The sequence below is a fragment of the Phalacrocorax carbo genome, chromosome Z, assembly GCF_963921805.1.
Source record: "Phalacrocorax carbo chromosome Z, bPhaCar2.1, whole genome shotgun sequence".
NCBI lineage: Eukaryota > Metazoa > Chordata > Aves > Suliformes > Phalacrocoracidae > Phalacrocorax > Phalacrocorax carbo.
Window position 1 is genome coordinate 84668390 of NC_087548.1, and position 27229 is coordinate 84695618.

A 27229-nucleotide genomic window follows, 5' to 3' on the forward strand; every position below is an offset into this window, starting at 1 on the left:
AAGTGATTCACCACACTAGGTTGAGCCCCAGTACACTGCAATGTAAGCAACTCATGAAACTCCACTGCACACTGTATGGAAATCCAGGCATGACTCACGACACTTAATATAGAATTGCAAGCGGACTTTTGCAATAGCTAAGCTGAACTTTAACAGCACGTCCCCTTACTCTGTGCAGAGGCACCCTGGAGGAGCAGTCCTTTCAGATTCAGCCAAGCGCTCGGTCAGGTACTTGATCCCATACATAGCCTTAAACAGGGCAGGAGAGCGATTTAAGCAAGCGTATACGATTAAGCACACTTTTAACAGTTTTACATCACCTGCAGCATGTGCTTAAATAACTGGCTAAACTGAAGAATGCCCATCGTTTTCTGAGTTGATTTTCCTCAAGCTTGGGGAGTCACGCATGGTCTTTACAGAGAACAATCCTGGGCTGAGATGGGAGATCCTTGCAAATTTTCTGTAGCGATCCCTGGCCTGGAGAGTCCCCATGGTCTGAACAGATGCTTAACAGCTTCAGCCTAGCTTTTCGAAAGCACTGAGCAGCTGCACCCAGCTGTGCTCAGCACCAGACCGGGAGCAAGAGGGGGAAAGAGACGAGGACAGCATTCACACTGCCTGACTTTGGACATGTAAACTCAGCACCTGAATTAGGCGTGTGATTCAGAAGTGAGCTGCTACGTACCTCATGAGACAGTCTCCTCTACAGTGTGACTCAGAACAACCTCTGAATCTCACAGGTGGTCTAAAGGAGACTGTTTCTATTAATTGTAAAAGAAATCTAAAGAAATACTCACAGTACTATGAACACCCTTCCCTAAAGAATTTCAGATTCAGTGTTCAAAGCCGTGAAGGAACTTTGACTGCAGTGTTTTCACAGGAGACCCAAGGTCCAGCATTTACAGTGCCTGACACAATACTTACCTGTTGTCTTACAAAGCCAGCATTGCTTGTCTAAACTGCTCAAAGCTCCCTACAGGGTTACGGCTACTTTCTGCGCAATAACTGTAGGGTTCTTTTTCCATTAGTGCAACTGCAGAAATACAGAATTCTTTGGCAAAATGTACCTCAGCTTTTAAAAGGATTATCAAATGAACAAATCTCCCTTCCTCCTCCACCGCCCTCCAAAACAACCTGCATCATCCATGCTACTCTGATGCAAAATCCTAGCTGAAATTTAACTTCAGACTCTGTTATGGCAAGCTCGTGCTGCATCTTCTTGCTCTTCATGTTCTGCCATCCAGCAGAGCTTACACGGAGTCATGTAAACATGGGCGTACATTATTTTCATGTAAAGGTATAAGCAATGAATTGTGCTGACTTCAGGCAGCCTGACGTAAGTCACTGGTTAAGCAGGGGGTTTGATATCTACAGGTATTCTTAGAAAAGTTCCATTCAAGAGTGGTGCACCACTCTAAAGAGGGGCAACTGAAATACAGCGTAAAAGAGGAGAAACTAACAGCCACAATTTTTTTTTAAACCCTCACTTTTTAGTATGTCCCTCACAAACTGTGACCTAGCATGAAGGTGACTGAGATCCCCACGACCACGACCTGTGGCACCGGGCTTTGCCTTGAAGGCCTGGCTGTTTGCGATGCTCTGCATCACACTGTCGCTATTCTGAAGAGCAGGACTAATCCGCCAGGTCTAATGGAGCTGGCATATGGCTCTCCTCTTCGCCTCACCTTTATAGGTCTGCTTCACACGAGCGCTTGGTGGGTCAGTGTATGCGAAGCTGCACCCTTAGCTCTAAGTGCATTTCCTTATCAGAATATATGGCACTGCATTATGCTGCACGTTTACGGGTTGAAAGACTGACTGATAACGCGGGCATAGTCAAACAACATGGTACATGTAACAGCAACCGATTCATTTGTTTTAGGGAAAGAACATGACATCAGAAAGAAAGAGATATATGCTCAGCTACCTTTGATTGGAGGTAGTCAAACAGCTGAAATGATATAACCATTAAGATATGCTTTCCTGATAACTACCCATATTCGCTTATTATCTATTTATTTTTCTCTGGTATCTTAGTAGGCCTTGGAACATATTCAACATATATTTTTTCCTGTGGGCATTTACTGCATTGCTGGAAGCAAAATTTCTCGTTCTTTCTGGTTACATTATCCTTATAAATTGCAATAAGAGAAGCAATATTTTTAATGAGTACTTGTGTCACTAAATAGAAGAATGTTTACTGAAATGATCTCTATTAGTGCCTGGTAGGGTTGGAGTTTGAGCCCTTTCAGTCTGCAGTCAGAAGTGTTAGCGAGGTGGGTAGCTGGTTCAGAGCAAAATACACATTTCTAGAGTTGTCCCTTTCTAAAATGCTGTCGTGGATGGCGTGGCTCCTTGGGAGCTCTGGAAATGGCCTTCCTGAAAAGACAGATTTGATCAGGCAGGGACATTTTAGGCTGTGCAGACATTTTGTATCCGCATAAACACACAAGCAGTGTTCCCTGTTATTTTTAAATTATAATTATTTTCAGAGCTGAACTAATTATTTTCAGAACAGAACTAATGCAGGAGCCAGCTTCCCCTCGGTTTGTAATGTCTGGAAGATTGCAGTAGCGGTAGGGATCGGTTTGCCCTTGCAGGGAGGGACAGTGCTGCTCCTCCTGCTGCTTGTAAGTAACCTTCAGGTGTTTCCCCTGCCTGTGAATGTGCTCTTTTTGTGAACAGACTGCATCCACTCCTGATTTCTAATACTGAGATAGCTCTAGCATTGTATTTGTAAAGTCCCCTTTTCTCTCTTGAAACAATTTTCTTTTTACTGAAAAAGCTTATGATTGTTCTCAGATTGAAGTGACTCTGGGAGAGGATAGAAAGGACACTTCTTTTGAAAACTATATTTCCAAATTTGGAGCTACAAGGTATGACTGATCAGAAACTCTGCTTGGATAGCTCAAAACAGCTAAAGCTAGGCAGTTCAGATGCAGCCTGACATTTGAAAAGCAAGCCAACTTGAGAGAAAGTCCATCGTTTAGGGTGGAAGCAAGTTAATATTGCTTGAATGTAGGCTTAGATTTGTATTTTTATGCTACTTCAGCATCTATTTTCTATGCCCATTTACTAAAAGTATTCCTGCTATGGAGATGTAGCTTATGGAAAGCACAAAAGGAGTCTTAATCATCCTTAGAGCATTTGACAGAGCAGGTTTTGTTAATTGAGCAGCAGTTAGTTGAGACTTGAGAAGCGAACCGAATGTAGGCGTGATCTCCAGGTCCCCAAGAAGTTACAGCTTTGGAAAGCAGACCCATTCTCCTCTGCAGCGTCCGCTCAGACACGACGCCCTTTCAGCCTGGCCGTGGGAGAAGGGGGTTTCACGGCGGCGGCTGCATCTTTCTGGTCACGCCTGGGCACCAGCGCAGGTTAGAGCAGCCCAGCGAACACCCTGAAGCGTGCACGCGGCTACACGGCCCCCACGGAGCCCGCTCCTCGCGACGGACCGGCACACTGCTGCTGCTAAAAAGCAGTTCTGCACAAATATTTCCAGCATGTAAGGGTATGTAAGGGCTTGTTTGTTCGCTGGCTTGAAACGCGAGTAGTGGGACGGAAAAAACCAGTGAACATTTTAACTGCCAGTGCTTTGATGCAAGGAAATGAAGACCTGCTTATTTCACTTGACCCCCAGCCATTTTGCTGTATTATCTCATTATAGCGCTTCTGACACACACGCCTGTATGCGAAATAGGCAGAATACTGTAATTCGGAGACACTGGATCTGAATTACGGACAGTGCTGCTGCCACCGACCTCCGCAGCAAATCGTACTCGGCTGCGGCCGTGAAAAGCAAGCGCTCCTGGTGGCAAAACCCTCTGCAAGTCTTCACTTTCAATAAATCACACATTCTGCACCCAACCCCCGTGACTTCCTCAAGCCATTATTTTCCATCCTAAACTATATTTCCCAGTCCTTTTAAGTCAACAGCTTGACTTTATCTTACTGTTTTCTTTACAAATGTCAAGACCACACACTCTGAGCTCTGCCAACACACTGTATTATGCTACTAGTAGACAAATTTTAACATCACATCACATACATGTTGCGGTTGCTGTTGGAACATGCCTTTTAAAAAATACCTTTATTGGATGAAATTGTCTCTTTCCCATGAAAAATCTGGTTCTTTAATATAATTTATTATTATGCCTTTTAAAATTCTGTCTGTTCAATAAAATCTTTGCTATATTATAAATACCTGTAACGAAAATATAATTTAAAATTCTGAGAGAAAACATTTTTTCCTTTTACATTTTTCACAAAACCCACACAGGCACCAAGGAAAGACTAACAATAAAAATAATTTACTCCTGTACAATCTACTCTGGGTTGGAAACATTCAAAAGAGAGATTTTAAACTTGTCTTCTGATGAAACTTTGGCTAAAACATGGGAACTGATCTTAAAACAAAGGAGGGTCCTATGTTTTCCACCTGTTTAACCTGAAAACTTCTTTCAAGGGCTGACTGAGTGTTCCTAGTACTTTCCCCGCTGTAACACACCTGAATGAGGACTGGCTCAAATCGCCGTTATCTGGGGGAACCAGCCTCTGAGCCTCATTGCACGGGACTAAAAGTGGTCCTGCCTCACCAGATGGGAATATTTAGCGTAGAGATTAACTCCTGGGTCTGAAAATTAAACATTAGTGGAAACAAGTTAGTGCTCTCACTCTGCAACAGCAGCAATTAGAAATTTTTACTTTTTGCTTGTTCAGTAGTTCTGTATTGCCGCAGAGCTTGTGTGTTGAAGGGAGCACAAGAAAGCTTTCTGATTCGGACCACTGGCAGGGATTTTTTTGATCCCTTCTAATTCTAAGCAAATTTCTTAGTAAAGAGGGAGCGATTCAGTAAAAGAGACATTCAATGGTGGAGCTGATATCTTTGAAGTATGGACTAGAAATATGGAAGAATTCTTCAAATCAACTAAGCTCAATCTATTTGAAGCTGGCAAAAAGGTGGACAAAGCCCAAGATAGGCATAAACCCATCACAAAGAATGAATAAGCAGAGATTATAAATCCTAAATCTGGTAAGACAATTTCCAAAGCTGTCTTTAAGCAGTCCCTTTTCCCATCAAAGAAGACTTAAGTACTGTTACAGCAAATAGATTTACCTTTAAATTACAGAATTTAGTGTGAAGTTTGAAAAATCTCTCTCCGAAGTAATGAATTACGAACAAAATGCTGAATGCCCATCTTAGAGACACTTGCATCATTTTAAGGAATAGACAGTGAAGGAGAATCAAATATTTCTAGAATGTCTAGAAAACACGTTTCTATAGCAGACGAGAGGAAAAGAAAAGTACAAACAAGTCAGCACTTGTTTGGATTATCTGCAGTGAGATAACTATCCCCTGGGAATCTTCATTTCCTTGTTCTAGATCCCCTCTAATTTCTGAGTATCAAACACTGCATTGGCTTTTTTTTTATATATATTATTATGAAAAGCAAAATAACCTGTCATTCCTGACTGTGACTTTAAAGAGGTATGTGTGGAAAACTGCCTGTTATATGGCTAATGCCAGGGAGCTGCCCACCCCTGGGGCTTTCTGACAGCCACCTCTGCTTCCTCCTCTTCCACCTTCCCCATCCTTCTGTTCCTCTCCCTCCTCCACACCCCATGCACTCTCTCCCTCCATTCCTGAGTCCCTTCTCAGGGTATTTTTTCTATCTCACACCTCTTCCCACCCATTCTGCCTCAACTTCCTAGCATTTGGGAAATGTTACAATCTACCACAGACACTCCAAGATCCAGTCTGTCAGTGGACTTTGCTGGTAAAGTTATCCTTTCTCTTCCACTTTGGTCCCATTCCAAGGAAAAGACAAAGTGATCTCAGCTTTGTTGTCCTGACCACTGCAGACACAGGCACCTCAGGAGGCATTTATATTATTTAACTTTAGGAATGTAACTGAGGTTCCACAGACAGGAGGTTGGTCCCTCAAAGCTCACATAGTCGATACAAATTGATCAGTACTCCATCAGGTAACTCAGAACCATTGTAAGGGCCAGCCACGTGCTCTGAAGAGCTGTCTATAGGACCCTCTCTATTCATTAACTGTGTACAGCCTAGCAAGAGTAGGCTCGTAATTCAGGCACTTCACTTGGGTAGTTAAAGTTAGGTGGTGAGAATGACATCCCGTGGTCTGGGATGCCTCATCTGGGGCTTTTTTACATTACTGTATGTCTGTCTGTAGCCTAGATCGTGAATAACTTCATCAATGTTCACTGACGCTCCAATCCAACTCCAGCCTCCCAGCTGCTCCTTAACGGGAGAAGAGAAGGGTAAGGGAGCATTGCTGTTTGGAGAAGGAACAAAAAAACCTGTGATGGAAGCAGTATTGGCTGTGAGTATTAAATCAGAATAAATGTCAAATATAAGAAAGACTGCAATATTCATTACAAATCCAGGGATGAGACTATCTCCCCATAGCTTTGGCAGTTCGGTTCAAAACTGTGTGGTAATTCAGGCTTTGAATCCTACTGCATGCTAAGTGAATAGGGTGGAAGAATAAGTAACACGAAAATTGTTTAAAATAGAGCATTAGGGTTTTCAGGGGAATACTATTGCATTTCAAGCCTGAGGGGGCAAATCTACTCTGATGGTAATGAAGAAAGGCTATGAAAAAAGCTATTACTGAAAAGCATCCGTTTACTGCCTTATCCTCCCACACCCGTTTTTTCCCTTCCTTGATATTGGTATTAAATATGAAGCAATCAAAGCAGCAATCACACAACTAGAGCATACAACAGACTTCTGAAAAAAATCTACAGGTGGGGTGGGGAGAATGAATATTTCCAACTCAGTGTCATACCCTATAGTTTAGTTTCCTTCATTTATAATATCAACCAAGGCTTGCAGCAGTCTATCATCTCTATGCTTGTATGGTTTGGCATTGTAAAAAAGATCAACGTAGTCACTGTACAGACTTTCTTCTGAGTCTCTCAACTGGGAGGGCTTGTTTAATTTTTCGAGGGCTTGATAGAAGTGTTCATATGGAATATTTAACTTCTCACTTGCAGTCTTCTTTGGCAGTCGCTTCTGAGCCATCTGTCTGCTAAAAGCACTTTGCAGTAAATGTAGCATAGCTTCTGATGGAATTTTATCTTCTGCTTTGTCACTGCTACTACTGGTATCTTCTGTGACTGTGGGTTTTTCACTGAGATTCTTCTGTGTGGTGTGGTCCTAGAATACAGATTAGCATTAAAAAGGTTAGGTGTCAATGAAAAACTGACTGGGTTAAGATTTGCTCTGATTAGTGATTTCCATCTATGTGTGGGTACATGCTATTTTTTCATTCAGCAGGCACTTACCATCCAGAACAAACTAGACCATTATACACCAAAATAGACTATCAAAAGGACCATATTGTATAAAATATGCAGTCCCCCATCAGCACAGGAAGTTATAAATTCAGGTTCCAATTGGCAGGATGGTACCTGTCATTTTACAGCAGGATTTTTCCCCATCTTAAGAGGTATTTCTGGCTGTACTGTGGGAGACAGGTCTTCAGCAGTCTAACTGAAGGCAGTATATGCAGTGATGACGGCAGCTTTGATTGTGCCACGTGCCCTTGTGAAATGGAGGGAGCCAGAGAAAGACAGTGATGTCTACAGCTAACAGGTGGCCATGGCACATATCTTGGAAACCTTAGAAGACTAAGGCCAGATACAGATGTACAGAGTGTCGGTGAGAGGCATGACCTCGTTTCAACAGTGTCTATTACACCTCCCCTGCTGACACAGTAGCATGTGCTGCATCGCTAGGATAGTCTAACTGAACACTCGTTTTATCTTCATCTGGTTTTTACTATGTCCGCCAATATTGTCCTGCAGTACCTCCTGAATCCACTTTTACTTTCTTCCAATTTATTTTCTTGCACGTGGCTGCCACACCTGCAGACACTTATTTAACGGATTTAAAGACCATAATCACATCTCCCTCAATCTTCTCCTTCATAACCTGGCTGAGGAAGGTTAATCGCTCTATACTTTATAGACATCCTAATTACTTAACAGGGAGCCAAATTGATGTGATGTGATTCATAAAGTATGCCGAAGATGCTGACATAACCAAGCATTGTGGAAATGTAAAATACAACCACCCCATGCATCCAGAAACCCACGGTCACTCTCAGAAGCCCGGAGCATGTTTAGAGCACTCTACCTGAAAGGTAAGGAAGGGGTGACAAGGGAGCTAGCAGCAACAGATCCACTTAACCAAACCCTCTGAATTGGTGAGTCCCTGACTTCTGTCATGTCTTCTCTTACTAACTTCCTTCCAAACTCCCTGGAAGCACTCCAGCAGGCAAAGCTCCTTTTGGATGCGAGGCTTGTTCCCACTAGAATTACATCAATTTATTCTGTCTGTCAGAGGTATATTCCTCCCTCCTTGTACCACTCAACTGCATTAGCTACTGAGTTCACTGCTTTAGTAGCAATTTCCTCTTCCCATGCTAAAGCCCTTAGATGTTGGTGTATGAAAACAGAGACTAATAAAATTATCAGTTATTGGCATGGACAAAATTGCAATACACAACTCAGAAGTGGTCGGGGGCTAGACGAAAGGAATACAGAATGAGTATGTATCTTCTTACTAGGAAAAAATATCATTCTCTTATAAATCGAAAAATACATAAGGAAAAAAAAATAGTGTAACACTACCTCTACAAAGTCTGTCATCTTCTCCACTCCTCTTCTGTCATTTTGCACAGCATTGTAGGATGTGTATACACGTGGCTGCTTCATGTGTTCAGGCTGGGTAGCAGTGCCATGCAAAATCAGCTTCCAATTTACAATCCTTCCTTCATTTTCTATTCTTCTGGACTAAAGGACAAGCATGGCATTAGCATAGGTTCTCAGGACATAAGAAGAGGGAACAGGACACTTGATCGTAAAGTACACAAAGGTGACTAAAATAAATTATAAGGCTTTCAATATCTAAATTTAGACAATGATTTGTAAGCACCAAAAGACTGATATATTAGAGACGGGATATATCAGAAATGTGGGATTTAATACAATGGCTTAACTACTCCAAATATTCACGTTTTGATGCAACACGATTACTAATTAATCATGTAAGCATCATTGGAATTTTGTCATAACACAGAATGCTAAAAAGTACCAAAACAGTGTTTTGTGTTAGTATTTGTCCATTAAGCCATTCCACAGCAATTTCCTCACAAAAGTTACCACTGGAAAAGTAATTAGGAATAATGTTATGTAGTGGTGTAAAATAGCAATGTGAAACACAGCTTGTGGAAGCGAGGAACAAATGTTTTGCCCATTAGCTTTGGCAGCAGTATTTAAATAGTAAAGAGGAAGACACAAGTACAGAGAACACTGAAACCTTATTTTACCAATGCTTCTTTCAGAATTTTTGCTTAGTCATTTAGTGACTGAAGAGAGTTGCTGAAGCTCTCCTTTTCTAACAGAAGACTACACCAAAGTTTACACACACAGCTTACACGGCAACTAAATTATAAGTAACTCTGCATGTGAGTCTGTGATTTCAGTCAGTGTCATTAATGTGAAAACTTATTTCAGGAATCACAAACCCTGCAAGCTCAGGAAGGAATGCATTACGTCTTGAGGACAAAAACCTTGGTTTATTGTAAGTTTCAGGAATCTCTCACTTGAAAATGGAAAATGAGAGATAATTACAAACAACACGCCCTTCTTAACTTAGTTCCAAAAAATGCAATATATTAATTACAAAGAGTAGGGTATCTGTTACCATGGGGTTATCTGTAAGCCTGCAGTATTAACACTACACTCCTGATAATAATATTTACTTCTACTGCCTTGTCCATCTGCTTAGTACTTGGCATTATCCTCCTGTTTACAGTTTGAGGCCAACAGGGGTTAGAAGCTCCATATCCGATAGGAAGCGTTAAGTTTCTGGCAGGATCTGACCCCTAATGCAAGCTTATTAACAGACAACTTCAATGAAATTCTCCAGAGGTCAGTGTGCTTGATTACTCTTTCTCTGAAGAAAATTATTTTTCAGTTGCCTATAAAGCAGCTTTATTCTGGTGTCTCACTGTTGTAATCCATATCCTCAGGTGGTTCTAGTAAACTTACCTATTTCATATCTATAGATTTTTTTACTTTAATCCTTAAATGTTGCTCAACAGTAATTACTCTAAGAAAGAAGATACGGAAAAAAGTATACATCTAACAGTTCTCTGAGGTCACCAGAAACTCATTAATTCAAAAGGTTTTGTGTTATTGAAAATTATGCACATGCACTAAGAGAAGGCTAGATCTACCCTGTGTTCTTTTCTGCAGAAAATCCTAATCTGCAGTTAATTGTATGTTAATTCAATTACATATTTCACTCCATGAATCACAGAAAATTATATTAAGTGATTTCTATCGGTGACATATAACGTGTGAAAAACAGAGGCATGATATTTTTTTGACAGTTACATGTCAGTGAAATGAGGATGGTCCTTTGCATTTATGAAAAGAGCAAGAAAATCTGACCCTATCTTTTTTCTTTCATCTTTAATCCAGAAAGATATTTGTGTAAACAAACTCTTGTTGTACCTTGCTTAATGAGAAGACTCACTATTCAACATGCCTTGCAGTGGTTAGACATAATTTTTTGAGTTAGCTTCCAAACATAGCCAGTTAGCATACAGACATACTTACCACATCAGTAATTCTTAAAACCCAGGTGCCTGTTGGATTCTCTCCCCATGTGTGAACAGACATGAAATCCCAGTTCTTAAAGCCATTGGGAGATTTATCTCTCTCTCTCTCAGCCAGTAAGATAGTGCTGGTCCCTGTGTTAGTGCAAGAGCAACAGTAGTGACTGTTCATACATGCCCACTTCTACTTTTCATATTGCTCAGCTTGCACACCATCTAGTGCATAGGTAACCTGGAAAACACACTATTTGATCGTCGCTTGTGGAACAGGAAACATGCTATTTCTGAGCAGCGGTTCCTTTAATTATTTCCACAGCTCTATTTAAGAGCATAAAAGCTAACACCTTAGGTCCACTAAAAAGGAACATCTTGCTTAGTGTTCGATCTCTAACACTAAAAGTAGAGATGCACATAAAGAAGCACAAGAAACAGGTCACACACAAACAGTATTTTCCACTGAACAATTGAGGAACCTTCTGAGATGGACATTTTGAAGGCAAACCAGTTCACGCAGTACTGTGAAACCAAAGCCTTATCCTGAATTCACAGAATCACACAGAATCACAGGTTGGAAGGGCTTCATGACTGTATTCTTTTTTTTTTTTTTTTGGTGAGTGGATGTAAATTGTTACAGCCTGGAACTCCAACAGGGTGAAAAGCATTGTTGTTATTATTACAAAAAAGCTGCAGTTCACAAAGTATTTCTGCAGCAGAAGAGATCCTACTGCACAGTAGGAAATTTGTTGTGCTTGTTTGCTTATAAGGAGAGAGCAAGTGAGCTATATTTACATAATAAGGAGCAGAGAAGGCCCAGGGAGCCTGATCACAAGCTATAAATATATTTGAAAGTAACACCAAAAATATAGAATAAGAATGACATACATTTGGTAGTACTGTTTTGCAGAAAAGTGGAAAACAGTAAGAACTAAAGGGAAGAACAGCTTAACCATGATAACATGATACAATAGCCCAGGCAGCAGCATTTGACTGTTGCTACCTCAGCTAAACCCACAAAAATACATACAAAGATGAAGAACATATTACTGTCGTCAGTCTTTCAAAAAGAGGAGTTTTTCTAAGATGAAACCATGCTTCCTACATGTTAGCAGTAGAACAGTGTCTTGGGAGGGGAATACCAATATAAAAGTAGAATGAAAGCTACTGTTGCTGTCATCTCTTTGATGTACCTAGAGACAGTCCGTGTATTTACTCCCAAACTAAAACTGACCTAAGACAGAATTAAATTTGAAAATACCACCCAGAGTCAAGGGTAAAACACCTCACAGCAACATTGCTCCCATAAGACAAAAGGCAAACTCAGAAAATTAAAAATTAAGGTTAGGCTTAAAAGGAATCCCAGGCAAGGCAGGGTTTGGAAATATACTCTATGTACAGTATCTTAACCCTGCTCTCTAGTGAGGTCTTGCAATAATGATATGAACAAGGCTCTACTGGTTTATTATCTGTAAATTGCTAGATCAGCCTTTAATTTCTGTAAATTAGATTAGCCTGATGTTTAAATTCCTACCTGAAAGCTTGTCTGTTTTTTCTAATGATATCAGTTGGTCTAACAGATCTCACTCTCTACAAAGTTCTTTATATTCATTCTCCTTTCTGTTTTTTTTTTTCTTTTTTTTTTTTTTTTTACTCCTTATGGTGTTATTTCAGGGCATTGCCAAGATAGCCTGCCATATCCTAGCATGTTTACTGTAGTTGTACTAAGTGCCTAAGAGACACTGTGTCTTTAAATACACCAATGGGGAGACACAGTCACATGAAATCTAGGGAGTCAGATACCCTGTCTTCCATCAGTTTCTTAACTCACAGTAAGGCTGATAAGCACTATTGGACTGTAATTTTTTGTCTGCCCAGAACTCCATTTTCATAGGTCCTGTTGCCAGAACAGAAACATAGGAAAAACAGTGCCTTCATTTTCTGAAGTATGATCTTCAAACCTCTTCTCACAAGAATAACCCAGAACACATGGAGGCTGGAAAAGGGTTTCAGAGAACCAGTTCTCTAGTCCCCAGGATGCTTTGACCTCACACTCACCTGTTGGAGGTGACTAGATTTGTCCAATGATATATTCAGCTCTTTTTAAACTACTGAAGAACACAGAGGTGGTTTTTAATTAAATAAAAATTACACACTACAGCAACACAAACAAAGCATGTCTTTGTCTCCTGTACCTACCTGATGGAGATACCAGAGTGACATGAAGATCCCCTCTGCGGGAATACTCAATCGTTGCCTCAAGCTGCACATGCTCCAGAGATGCAATGGCGTTTTCTTGACCCTCACAGGCTTTTGTGGGAATTTCAATGATGACTTCTTCATTTGCTCTTAATAATCTGGCAAAATTATAGGAGCTCTTTGACTACTCACAGACACTTTTGATTCTGGATCATTATGTTAAGTGCAAATGACACTTTTACACCCATTTCAGAATGATGAGAAAAGAAGAAGTAAAGAGCAATTCTACATTTGGTTTTTTTTTTTAATGCTCCAGTAAAAACCATGGGAAGTTTTGGAAGCACAGATAATACCGAAGTGGACTAAGCGATACACGCTGCATAAGACAGACTTGTGCAACACACCCTGGAAGCAAGAAAGCAAGTTTGATAATCAAGGGTTTCTGTCAATACTTCATTGTCCCAGAGAGGTTACAAAAAACCAGTCTTTGCTGTCAGCTACATCACAGGACTGTATCAGAAGGTATACCTTTTTCCCTCATTCAGAATTCCAGAAGAGCTGTTATCATGGAGTTAAAATACTGCAGCAGGCACAGCCATTTCAACCCTTTGTAGTCAATGCCATCTCAAGAAAAAATAAGCTGTATCTTCTGTACATTCTCTGTACCGCTACTATGCATAGCTTTCTCTGCACAATTATTTTCATTAATTCTATTGAGAAAGGGGTATCTAAATCTCCACATAAATAATTCTAAACTCAGAATAATGGGATCTTTGTTTTTATAACGTAACATAAAGAACTGCAATAAAAATACATAAACAGCGAGTATTACATACATCAGTACTGGATCAGCACTCTGTGGAAAGGAAAGAGCTCGTAAAAGCAAATTGACAGTAAAATAGCATAAATAATAATGTTACCAAGCAGTGACACTCCAAAAGACTGTAATATGTTTCTACAGGCAGATATTTGGTGCCCTTATACAGTATCATTTCGATCTTTGAAACAGCTGTATTTCTCCTAGACAACAAATCCATAAGTGAACAAGTGGAGACAAAAACAGTATAGATATCCTTATTGATTAACCAGCTTAATGACTAACTATAACCTACCCGTATGTTAACCACAGAATCACTCATTCCCTTCAATCCCTTCAATCAGGTGGGAAGGGACCTCAGGGATCATCTTGTCCAACCTTTCTAGGAAGAGCACAACCTAGACAAGACGGCCCAGCACCCCATCCACCCGACTCCTGAAGGTGCCCAACGTGGCCGAGTCAGCCCCTTCCCTGGGGACATTATTCCAAGGGTTGACTGTTCTAAGCTTAGTTTAGGCTCACACTACACTGGGAGCACTTGTGAATGTGGCTCCTAAGCCTTATCAGTGGGCCTTTGAGACACTTGTGTCTCATAAGAGACATGCTATGGATGTGAGTAAAGCTCAATATATCACCCTGATTTCAAATACACTATGCCTGTCACAGGAAAAGAAACACTAAGACTAATTACTGATTTTTTTTTAAAAAAAATCACCAGGAGACTCTGGTATCTTTTTATTCATCTTCTGATAGCGGTCTAAACATTCATAATTGTCTGATCGGGTTCAGTATCACAGCAGCATCCATCCATACGCTGCCTGCACGAGCAGACATAATAATCTTATTCTTTGTTAAGGCTTCATGCTAGTAATTTCCATCAGTCTTACACTAAAAAAAGCAAGCAAACCAACACTGCTTGCCTGCCCCTGAGGAATACAGGAAGGCAAAACCAAATGAATCAGAAGAAATCATGGAATCTGGCTGAGAGCAATCTGTGCAGAATACTATCCTTCAGGCTTTACTAAAATAGACTTAAACTTAGTTACTCCTGATGCAAATTCTTACCTTGGTTCAAAGCTTTTGTCTTTGACAATACACTCTCTCTTTTCTGGTACACCTTTCCATCTTTTGGGATCAGCTAAATCTACCAATGCATTGGCATTGAGTAGTCCAAAACCAAATCGGCTGTTGACCATCAGTCCTGCTCCATTCTTTTTCCATCCTGGATTTCCAGCCAGCGGATCATATTCTGAGGTCCACACTACCAAGTGCTGCATATCCCTCCATGTTAGATTTGGGCTGTGGAGAAAATGTTTCTGGTTAATTGTTTCAGGGCTATCTATCATTTTTTTCTCAATTATTAGTCTGCAACAGAACATGCTTTGAATGTATATGGCATCCTATTATTTTAAAATATAAAGCATGTTGCATGCTTATCCTCACAATACTTCTCCAGGTAGACAAGATTTCTGTGTAAATGAAGGATGGGTATCCAGCAAGATGAGAGTCCAACTCCTCAAAATTATTCAGGCATTTAAGGTTAACTAGCAAAACTAGTATTTCCCATCAGCCTTTATGGGACCTGGACTTCGAAAATTCACTGGGTATTTGATGCTATCCATGATTAAGAGTAGTAAAATATGCCCCTAAGTATTTAAAATATGCCCCTAAGTATCTTGGCTTATGTCACCAACAGAGTACAGAATTACAGAATCATAGAATCATTAAGGTTGGAAAAGGTCTCTAAGATCAAGTCCAACCGCCAACCCAACACCCCCAGGCCTCCTAAACCATGTCCCCAAGTGCCACGTCTACATGTTTTTTAAACGCCCCCAGGGATGGTGACTCCCCCACATCTCTGGGCAGCCTGTGCCAGGGCCTGACCATGCTTTCAGTATAGACATTTTCCCTCACATCCAACCTAAACCTCCCCTGGAACAGCTTGAGGCCGTTCCCTCTCGTCCTGTCACTGGTGATTTGGGAGCAGAGACCAGCCCCCCCCTCACTCCAGCCCCTCTCAGGGGGCTGCAGAGAGCGAGAAGGGCTCCCCTCAGCCCCCCCTTCTCCAGGCTAAACCCCCCCAGCCCCCTCAGCCGCCCCCCAGCACACTTGTGCTCCAGACCCTGCCCCAGCCCCGCTGCCCTTCTCTGGACACGCTCCAGCCCCTCCAGGCCCTTCTTGTCCCGAGGGGCCCAAACCTGAGCCCAGCACTCGAGGTGGGGCCTCCCCAGGGCCGAGCACAGGGGCCCCATCCCTGCCCGGCCCCTGCTGGCCACACCAGTGCTGACACAAGCCCGGGGGCTGGTGGCCTCCTTGGCCACCCGGGCACTGCTGGCTCATGCCCAGCCGGCTGTCAGCCAGCACCCCCAGGGCCTTCTCCGCCGGGCACTTCCCAGCCCCTCTGCCCCAGGCCTGGGGCGCTGCCTGGGGTTGGTGTGACCCAAGGGCAGGACCCGGCACGTGGCCTTGTTAAACCTCACACAACTGGCCTCGGCCCATCGATCCAGCCTGTCCAGGCCCCTCTGCAGAGCCTTCCTGCCCTCCAGCAGATCAACACTCCCGCCCAGCTTGGTGTCATCTGCAAACTTACTGAGGGCGCAATAGAACATGGAGCTGAACCTACACCAAATACTAAGCCTACGCCCTAATGCATGCCTGAAGTGTCTTCCATGAAAAAGCCATTTTCCTGTCCTGTCCTGTTCTTTTTACCCTCTCTAAGTCATACATTCTGACTATCAGCTCTACAGGACTGGAACCTGCCTGCTCCAACACTCAAGCTTGGGTACCTTCCATTTTATGTCTCATCTTGGCAGAAAAGGTTCTGTAAATTGACTAAAGACTTAAACTCCTGCAACCTATTGTCTTCAAACCATGTTCTGCTGATACACATGCAGCCTCACTGCTTTTAAGTGCAGTTGACCAGAACTCAGTAAACAATTGCTGCCAATGCACAAAATGGACTAAAATTCCTCAGTCATCAATTTTACTTACATTGGTTCTGCTTTACTAAGAAGGTGTTGGGGCCAGTAGCTGCTTATTTTTGTCATCAGGCTGAGCAAGTCTGACTGACAAGCAGCGTTGCTGCAGCAGCATGAGATGGTGCCACCTTCAGATAGACAACATTTGGGGGAAGATGGCAGGGTGGCTGACAGAGAGGCGTTTCAAAGCTAATTGTGTGACATCTTACTTTGCTTCCAGCGCTAGAGCAAAAATTCCCGCTGCCAGTGGTGCGGATGCAGAGGTCCCAGTGTGAGTCTCTGTACATTCATTGTGAAGATCAGCACTTGTCTGACAGAAAGACAAAAAAACCAGATTGCATGAATAAACAGTTGTAAATACAGTCATGCCCACACTCACAAACATAACCATGTATCCTTTACTTGGTGCATATTACACATTCCTCACCAGCAGAAAAAGTGATGGATGTTTAAATCCGTTCGTATTTCAATCCACTCTTTTTACTTCAACTATAATTTTTGTATCAAAACACTTTGTGTTGGAACAAAATACTCCCACACTGAATATCTTATTTTATTCTAAGGTTTCACAATAAGTGTTTTAGGCTTACTGGTGAATCATAAAAACAGATCATTGTGTTGGGCCTAGAACATTTAAAATTACTGCTTGCTAGAAAATTACTCATAGGATTAGTATTGGTGTTCTGCTCCCACTTCAACAGAAGAACTATAATTTGCAATGAAACACGTGCTTTATTTGGAAATTAAATACCAAACTCATCTGCCCATGTATCTACACCTCGGCTATGAAGAGAAGCCACTTAGGAAAGACTATCTCCTGGCTATCTTGGAATGACATTGCTTTAATCCACATCCATGTAGTTTATCATAAAATTAGCATCCACCAGGGCTGAACAGAAATTATAGGTACTTCAACATTATTTTATCACAGCAATTTTCTTCAGTACAAGTTATTTCTTGCACAGTTAATGAAGACGTACAGACTGCTCTGCCTCCTTGCTGAATGCCTTGTACAGGTTTGGAAACACTATCGTTGCTGTTGTAAGTGGGAACTCAGGAGCTGACAATCTTACAAAAGCTAATGGCAGGGTATATCAGATGTACTGACTCATACGGTACACTAACTTCACAGGTTCTTTTTCCTTTTACTCTAAATATCTCTTTGTCTGCCATTTCTGAATAGGACCATATCAAACTTCGTGCAGAGCCCTCTCTCATGCACAAACAGCAGACAAATTCAGCATGCGGATTTAACTGCATTAACACGATGATTTTGTTTAGCCATTGCTTTACAGTAGAAGGTGTTCCAGGAATACAATCACTTTTAGGATTACAGACCCCTCAGTGTTTCAAGGCAAAAGCACTAAGCATGTAACACATAACGTAAAGCAGGCACTCGAAACCAAGCATTTAAGAGCTCTCACTTGTTGTTTGCATATATAATACATTTCTATGTTTGTTCTGAATCTAGTAAAAACAACCTACAATTCTTTGGTCAGTATAATCCCCACTGCTGTATGCTGTGGCCAGAGTTGAAGAGCACTTCTCTGCATACCAGGGAGAAAGGCCTTGCTGAGAAGCACTGCTAATGGAGATAGTGTAGATACTATCAGTGTAACCATCACAGTCACAGTTGTCACCCTGACGGCCTCCGTTCCCAGAAGCCCATACAAAAATGGAGCCTTTTCCATTTCGGCCCTAGAGAAAATGGAAATGAGTGGTTATCAAAGAGATTTCAGTCTCTGTAATGCATTCGTAACAACTCCCGCCACCACCCAAAAAAAACCCAAACCTAATATATCAACATTTTCAGGTAGAAAAGGACAATTTTCCATGAGTACTGTAGAAGACAGAGACAGACAAAATGAGCTACTTGGGGTATCCTACTTCATGCCCTACAGTACATCTCTTACTTTGCATGGTCCAGGTTCAGTAGGTACAGCAATTTTCCTCAGAATAGGTTTTTAAGTTAAAAACAGAGTCTGTGCTCAGCAGGTAATTCTTCCCACATGCTGATGTTTTGGTCCTGAACATTTCTAGGAAAAAAGCCCTTTTTTTTTTAAGAAATGGCAAGTTCATCAGGGTTTATTTAATTTGTCTTTCCTGTAATCACAATGTACAGGTAAGCAGTATAATGACGTGCATGACGTGACTTTTCCACCAATTTATTTTTTTTAAGGAAGCCTTTCACGTTTAGCACTTACTTGCTGAAACACAGTGAACCAGCAAACATGTCTGACTGAAAACCCTCCCTTCTCTAACAAATCTGTGGGCCAGCGCCACCAGTCTCCAGACATTCCCTGCTTTGATCTCCAGAGTCTAATGAGGGAGCTGCAGCTAACAACTGATGCTGACAGCATGTCAACCACCACGGCTATCGTAAAGGAAAGGCGTATCACCCTATCCAGTCTTAAGCTGTGCTAGTTCTTCAGTGGAAAAAAAATCTGTTTTGTGCAAATAGCAAAAGTTCATATGTTGTTCATTATTAATATATGTACACTCACTGGAAACAGCAGCTGAAACACAGATTTTTATCATCCCACTCAGCAGAGATTTGATGTTATTCATGCAAGTGCTAAGACATTTGCAGCACTTAAAACATTAACAATAAAGAAAAGTTAGCTGTACACTTTGTGATACAACTGCTAAAATGGGAAGGACAAGCGACGTCAGTTGCAGAGAAGGAGGTAGTATCTCCCTTTGTTGCAGTCCAGAAAAGGACTGGTATGTGTAAACACCTGCTTTGATTTCACTTATAGTGCCACTAACACCTCTCAGATGCTTAAGGTTAAGCATACGCCTAAGTGCTTTACGGGGTGTCAGGGATGAAAGCTGCTGGCATCCCCAACTCTGGCTGACTTTAAGCAGAATGGAGACCATCCAGATCCTTGTGAAAGGAAGCCTGACAAATTAATGGGTAAATTTGCTCATCTTAAGAAATAAAACAAGTTGTGACACATTCTTCACCAAACAGCCCGCTTTTTCAGAGTAAGACCACTGAACTTTAGTCCCCTAATTATTGCCTTTAATTCTCCCTCTTTTGCTGCCTACCTAGGGACTTAGATCTGTTTATCACCACCCCACTCCTCCAGGTCTCCATTCTTTCCTCAGAGAATGTTCGCCAGCTGTCAGACCCTTCCTTCTTCTTGCCTCCTTCTGTCTGCTAACGTTAAGTGCCCTTTTTCCAAAACCCTCTTTCTCTTTGCTTCTGTCCTTCAAGCTCTCCTCCATTTCTCTCCTCTCCTGTCTATGATTCAGTCTTACTCACTCTACTAGTACCTGTTCATCTTTAGATATCTTTTCACCTCACTGGCAAAAGCAAGACCAGTCTATCAACACATCCTCGGTAGCTCTCAGTTTGCACCCTACTTATCACCCGGACAGATCTAAAGAGGATAACAGAAAAAGGAACTGTAAAAACATTGTTTCCAATATTCTTCATCATGCATTTTCACTCTCTTCATTTTAACTGGATCATGATACGCACCAATTTATAAACTAATGCAATTAACGTAAGACAAGCCCATCCACAGGGTGCTAAAATGCATCACTCTTTCACACAGCAAAATATTCACAAAGCAGAAATTTTATATTAAATTTTATAGGCTTTCAGTGCAGAAATCCAATTACTGTTCAGTGCAAAACAAGCAGCAGAGAAGGGTGGGGGTAGGGCGAGACAAAGGCAGCAAAAGTAAGGCTGGAAAAAGCAAGCTTATCTGTGGAGAATGGCACCTTAAAACCAGCTTAGAAAGCTCTAATGGTGCTTTTTTAAAAGTCCTGCTCTGGCTGGTAATTTCTGTGACCTGTACTATTAAAATCTATTGCCTCCTTTACAAATATGTTTGAGCAAAGAAAGTACAAACCATTTTCACTTCTTCCCTGAAATCAACCTTTCTAAAATTCTGTTCTCTGCCACATTTTATGGTATCTTTCTACGAAGTGTCATACCTGTTTTATCCCATACTCAAAGGCCTTCTGTGCCAGTCTCCCAGGTCCCTCCACAGTTTTACCATCATCATTAGGGCCCCAGCTTGCACTGTAAATATCCACATGTTCTGGATTGAAACCGATTGAGCTGGCTTCAATAGCGTCAGTGACTATTCCATCCAGCATACGTATACCTTAACAGAAGAAAACAAGCAGACTGGATTTACTTTCTGTTCCCTCTTCTTTGTCTTTGTTTGTAAGGTTTCCACCAAAATTAATCAATAACTATTGCAACCAGAGCCTACTGCTGTTCATGTAACACTCAGGACAGTCCATGTCAGTGGGAAACAATACACTTACCCTTTATTTGCAGAGCTCAGTGCTCTCTATAAACATTAAAAAAAAACCCTCTTAACATCTTAGTTACCTCTTATTTACTTCTTTCCCTCCTTCTACAGAAAGCCAAGAAGATGATGTTTTGCTTACTGTTCCTGCTGTTTCTTATTGCATTGAGCTTTCTTGACTCTTTCTTCCTCTCTGTTAAATCTGTAAAAAACAATTCTCAAACTGCTAGCATGTCACTAAAATTAAATAGCTTTTATTAACATTATCTTCAAGAGTTTTAAGAGTTTTAATTCAAATATGTAGTTCTGAATGTTCTGACTGAAACACTTTGTCCTCACAGTTGTTAAGGTTTTGCTGTCTTTGTGACGTGCTTTTTGACTAGCTCTTCTGTCTTCACCACAAAATATTCTTCACTGTTGTTTTACTGCCACGTTTTTTCTACTGTGAGCAATCCAGAGATGCTAGAGATATCTAGCCATTAACATTTTATTAGGAACTGCATGATCTAATCTTCTTCAGAGCATGCCTGATCTCAGTGGTACTTAAAATTCAGTGGCAGACAGCGGTTCATCTGCACTGGATCTCTTGCTCTGCAAATCCCTAGCTCTGCAGTAACATTGCTACCACTGTCCAGCGCTGGAGGAGGATAGAAACAGCAGAAGTCTGGCAAAATTCCCACTATGGCATGGCTCTCCCAGCAACAGCAGCAATATAAGAGCCACAGCAGTCAGGAGTCAGCCTGTGTTTTCAAGCAATAAAAATGTCTGGGTTGTCTTGAACTTGGCAAGTTAGTACTACAGCAGCTGCACCATTACTGGCAGTTGGTGAATTATGAGTACTCATTTTCTAGTATTTTCCACAAAATGAGGATTTTTCCAAAGCATGGCAAGCAGAATATGGTTGTTCTATAAAAAAAAAACAAAAAACCAAAACCAAAAACAAAAACAAAACCCCCAGAAAAACAGCCTTGCCCCTGCAGCTCAGCATCTAGTTCTTTTCCTATACTATGAAGCAGGAAAAAAAAGACTGTGAGCATAATTCTCTTCCCAATAGCTGGCTTCTAAGACCTGTAATACCTCTGAGACAAAGCTGGGCTTATTATTTTATATTAATTAGTGGCAAAAACAGACAAAGGAGTTAATCCACTCAACCACTGCTACTCCACTATCACTCACAAAGCTGGGAAAAGAAACAAGGTACATGCTAAGCCTCAGATACTAAAACATCACTCACTCTGCATAGGCTTAAACTCGTAACATTTTAAATACTCATTTTTCAGTTGGCTCAGAATGGTGAGATTCTGTCATACCAGCGCGCTGTGAGCAAAGATCTGCCTGTGTGGAAACGACTGCAAGCTCCGGGTGCTAGCTTGCAACACATAATGAGATCCTGGGAATGCAGAGAGTAGTGTGCAGCTATTTCCCACAGAAGAAGACAAAGACAACTCCACAGATAAATAATGTAATAAGAAAAGAAGAACACTGACAACATACTGATGAAAACAGTTCAAGAAAAACACCTGCTGTCTTGTCTTTGTGACCTCCAAAAATCCTGCTTGTTTAAGTCAACTCAGGGATCTGATGACTGCAGTGATATTTCCCTAAGCAGACTCCAATTATGTCCTCTTGCATAAACTCTTTCCTATTCTTGCACATGTCTGCTCCCGTCATCAGTCCCACAAAATCAAAGAGCAAAGCCCAAGGTAATTTCAGACACATACATGTATCTGCCTGGCAGTAGGCTATTTTTAGCAACACGTCACTGTGCGGGAACTCTCAGCCCAGTCCTTTGTAAAATGGAGCTTCTTAATCATTTGATTTCCATGGCAGCACTAGAGAAATATCATAGCACAGTGCTATGGTTAGGTACGCATGAATATACATATTCACCCCACTTTACTCCAAAGGTGATTGATACACGCGCATTTCTTAGCTCTACGCAGAACAAGAGAGAGGTGGCTGCAGAACAAGAGGACACTGAAAGGTGTCACTTTGAAAATTGGCATTAAGAATTATTTTTTTTTTTCACACAGTACACAGAAAACCCTATGGGATTCAGAGCCACAAAGTACTGAAGAGACTAATCAAGGTTTCAGAATAAGGCCAGGTATTGATGTGACTAGCAAGAATGCCCAGGATTATTAAAGTCAGTATTTTCATGGAAAACAAAAAATTTTGCATTGAATGTTTTGTTTTACCCCTCAAGGCAAAGTTAAACCAACCCCTGATGCTGAAGATCAGAGAACAAGGTATTCCAGATGTCAGGGTTTCTTTCCCTAAAGCAGCTATTGCTGAGTATCAGAGAGAAGGCGTTGGCTGTGGACCGCTGGATTTATCCAGTATGGCAACTGCTACAAGCAAACAGCCACTTACAGAAGTCATCCTTAACTAACGTCAAACAGAAGTGTGTAATGCATCATTTCATGGATTTAAAAAAAAAAAAAGAGATAAAAAGAACTGTGAAGAAATGAATCTTGTATAGCTTGGAACATCAAAAAAGCCTTCCAATGTTTAGCCACTCCAAATTTATCTGAATCTTTTGAAGACTTCTCCTATCTTCCATTGCTCTTTAAACACATTTTTGTTACATCCCTATCTTAATCAGGCTGGTCATAAATAACAGCTTACAATTTCTTTCAACTCTTCTATTCTTCCTCCTTCCCCCCATGCAGGTATAAGCAGCTTTCTGGATAATTTGGATTGCTGGACTGCTTCTCCTCCTGTTATTTTCCTTTCCTAGACAAATCACCCCACACAGATCTGTAGTTTGCATTTGCAAATGAAACCAGAGCATATGCAAATAGCTGTGGAAGAATCTCCTCCGTAGATGTAAGTGCCTTAAAATACGGGCACAGCGGGAGTTCCGGCATCTTTGCAGCTTCATCCATTTTGCCCTGCTTTGAAAATGCGGCGTCTTCGTCTTATGAGTGAGATATTTTATTTAAACAGAGCATGAGAGCGTAATGCATATTGGCAAAGGCAGACTGCAAAGCTGACATCTATGACAGCTCAGTAGAGTAAATGGGAACCTACAAACATGAGACCAAAATAGTGGGAACAGCAGTTATGGGTGTCAATTGCCATTCATCGTCCCTTTGTTTAAACGGAAAACAGGAGTAATGCCAAAACTGGGCCTGTACAAGTATCTTCCTCTGAGCTAAAGAACCATTTGCAACTGATACTTTGATAATGACTATTTCATAAACCTCTAATGGATTAAACTTCTAGTCACTGCTTCATATGGCAATATTGATTGACGGGCAAGCAAGACCCTACTTATTTTCAAAATTAACTTATGATGATAGCAGAGAAGTAAGCTGTTGAAACAAAAACCACAGCAGTTTGAGTATCTTGACTGACATGACCTTTCAAATGTAATTGCGTAGATATGCTGCAAGCAAGGGTGGTTATAAATTTGTACATTCTTACTTTCACTCTGCTCAGTCCCTCTCCTCCCCAACACCACCAGGATATTACAGGATAACCAATTATAAGTGAGTCCATCATTCCTTAAAAGGTACAGTCTTACCTCTGGGTACAATATAGGTTGTTGCTATTATTATTATTATTATTATTACTACTACTACTACTATCATCATCACCACCTATATTGTGGTTGCTGTTGTTGTATATTCTACATATATTCAACTAATAACCAAATTCCAGAGGGTATGCTGACATTCGAGAGATGCTCTTGTATAGATGCAACGCTCTGCACTATGGACAGAGAGGATTTTGTAGCCTAATACCACAAGATTTGTGTTTTCTGAGAAGGACCACTCATTTATATTTCAGATTAATGTCAGCTGAAAACATTCAGCACTTCACAGGATCTGACTGGTTTCCATTCGTATTAGACATCTAATTATTTTCATTGTCTTACCTCCAACTTTGGAATTGTAGGCTACCCCAACTCCACATTTTCTGTTGTTGGCTTGCATGGCAATTTCTCCTGCACACCGTGTTCCGTGCCTGAATAAATATAGTAGGAATAAACAACATCTCATACCATCTTTGTGTAGCGTACACAAAGACTCATCAATGACCTTCTTCACTTGGTGGAAGTCTTCCTTTAAATGAATGCAACGCAGCTACTGAATAGCTTTTGAATTCTATTGACATGATACAAAAATAGTTGTTTCTTTTAGACTTTAATCAATGTAATTTTACCTAATCAACAATCAAGGGATCATTGTGATGAGATGATAAATACCTAAGCTAAGTCACACTGAAGTCCATAGATTTATTAGATACCAGTATTTTAGCAGAGTGCAAAAGTAGCATAAAATTATGGGGCTAAGAAGCTGCCAAACTTCTTCAGACAGAAATATGAGACAAGTCTTTTTTAATCACACACTTAAATACTCTTTTTTAATGACTGCATTTATTTAAGATTTCAGAAAGTCAGCCTTTAAAGTATCCTCACCATTGCTAATTTTTTCTTGTAACCAGCCATTTTCTATGCAATTTTTTTTTGCCATAGGTGATTCTTATTCCACAATACAGAAAACCTTCACATAAGTGTAATTGTAAAAAAGTTATATTACTTAATACTACAGATTGTTATTCAATGAAGTGTTTGAATGCCTCTGGGCTGAATTCCATTTGCTTATTAATAAAGATTAGAGGTAATACAGGTAGATTTAAGAGATAATACCATCAGAACAAGAGGATAATGGCTTCTTGCTCTTAAATAACTTTGTAACAAAGTTGAAATGTAATTTTTCAAATGTCTTATTCACGGGACATTTAACCTGTGATTGACTGGGGTTTTTCCCCATGCACTGATTTGTGTTGTGGATGCTATTGCATTGTCTGAGAGACAATAGGGAACCAGTGCATCAGTTCCTTACTGTATCTTTGTTGAGTAGCTGCATGCTAATTGGTTTAAGAAATTGACTTCTTCTGTGTACCAGCTTTTCAAGAGGTCCATTTTCTTCCCTTTCTGATGGACAAAATCCCTCCCTGAAGTACCATGGCTACACCAAGGTGTGACAGACGCATCAGGATGTTCCACAGAGTATCAAAGAGGTAGCTCTAGAGCGGGTGTCAGAGAAAATTCCACAAGTCCACTAAGTGAACTGGCTGGTTGTCTCGTGTTCAAGCCTTTGAAACTTCCTAGGTTATTACCTTGAGGACATTTAGGCCAAATCTGGTCTAAATAAAGCTTCCATATTTCTCAGAAGAGACAGAAAGATTGTCTCAGGAGTGAATGTAACCTCCTCCAGTGTCATACCCACATGAGAGGAGATCAGAAGCATGACTCCACCTGTGATTGCCTGCACTGAGCTAGAAGCTATTCTGTTGGCCCAAAAGGTACTGCCAACACTGGAAAACAGCATCCTTAGCTACAAAAGCTGACCTGAAGGGATGGGTTTCTTGGTAGGTTCCTCTAAGACACAGTCTCTTCCAGAGCCCTTCATAGGAGACATTTTCTTTTGAAATTCCCAGTGCAAAGCAGAGAGCTAAAGTCAAAATCTGCTTAGCGAGGTGAATGACACCTCAGTGACATGAAGAGAGTGTTCCCTTCAGCTTACAGAAACATATCAGTACCTTACACATACACAGATATGAAGAAACTTTGGACATTATAGGCAGATTACAGTTACGAAGCTCTTCATCTGGGAACTTAATTTCCTTAGGTTCCAGTGTTTGTGCCAATGGTGTGTGTAAACTATTGTGCAAGCTGAAACACAGGTGGTTCCTTCGGAACACCAAGAAACTCTTTTTCACTGTGAGGGTGACCAAGCACTGGCACAGGTTCCCCAGGGAGGTTCTGCAATCTCCCTTCTTGGAAATATTGAAAAGCTGTCTGGATGTGGTCCTGGGAAGCCTGCTCTAGGTCTCCATGCTTGAGCAGGAGCTTGGACCAGGCGACCTTCAGGGGTCCCTTCCAACCTCAACCATCCCGTCATTCTGTTATACAAATTCTTCCTTTTTATTATATGATTGTCATAGGGAACATACATAGATACTCCCGCATTTGCATGTTCTAACACACAAATTAATAACACACTTTGGTTCTCTTCACACAACAAGACTACTCACTTGTTTTCATTTGTTGGGTCATATCTAGGGAAGGGATCGTGATCGTTGTCATTGAAATCATAACTTGCCTGTGGATCCTACATTAGAAAAAAAAGAATTATTTCGCACCACTGGAAAATGCATTTTAAAATATGTAACAACATGGGTTCTAGGGTCTGTATTTATTTATTTGGTGTGGCTCATGTTGACAGCAATCAAAATGGTAGAATTTGATGGGCATTAACAATTCCATAAATTTTTCACGGAGCTTTAATAATTCAGCATTAA

The 27229-nt window shown here is 41.0% G+C and overlaps 1 protein-coding gene across 1 annotated transcript in view; it reads right to left on the reverse strand.

Moving 5' to 3' along the window:
- Positions 1 to 3987: 3987 nt before the first annotated feature.
- PCSK1 (proprotein convertase subtilisin/kexin type 1) overlaps positions 3988 to 27229 on the reverse strand; it is a 31639-nt gene continuing 8397 nt past the window's right edge. Inside the window, exons 5-14 of the mRNA XM_064438532.1 lie at positions 26963 to 27039; positions 24798 to 24886; positions 20592 to 20764; positions 18129 to 18341; positions 16853 to 16953; positions 14731 to 14964; positions 12849 to 13006; positions 10657 to 10790; positions 8662 to 8823; positions 3988 to 7183 (exon numbers count right to left, since the gene is read on the reverse strand). Coding sequence (XP_064294602.1) covers positions 6821 to 7183; positions 8662 to 8823; positions 10657 to 10790; positions 12849 to 13006; positions 14731 to 14964; positions 16853 to 16953; positions 18129 to 18341; positions 20592 to 20764; positions 24798 to 24886; positions 26963 to 27039 — 1704 coding nt within the window. The 3' untranslated portion in view covers positions 3988 to 6820. The remainder of the gene's footprint in view (positions 7184 to 8661; positions 8824 to 10656; positions 10791 to 12848; positions 13007 to 14730; positions 14965 to 16852; positions 16954 to 18128; positions 18342 to 20591; positions 20765 to 24797; positions 24887 to 26962; positions 27040 to 27229) is intronic.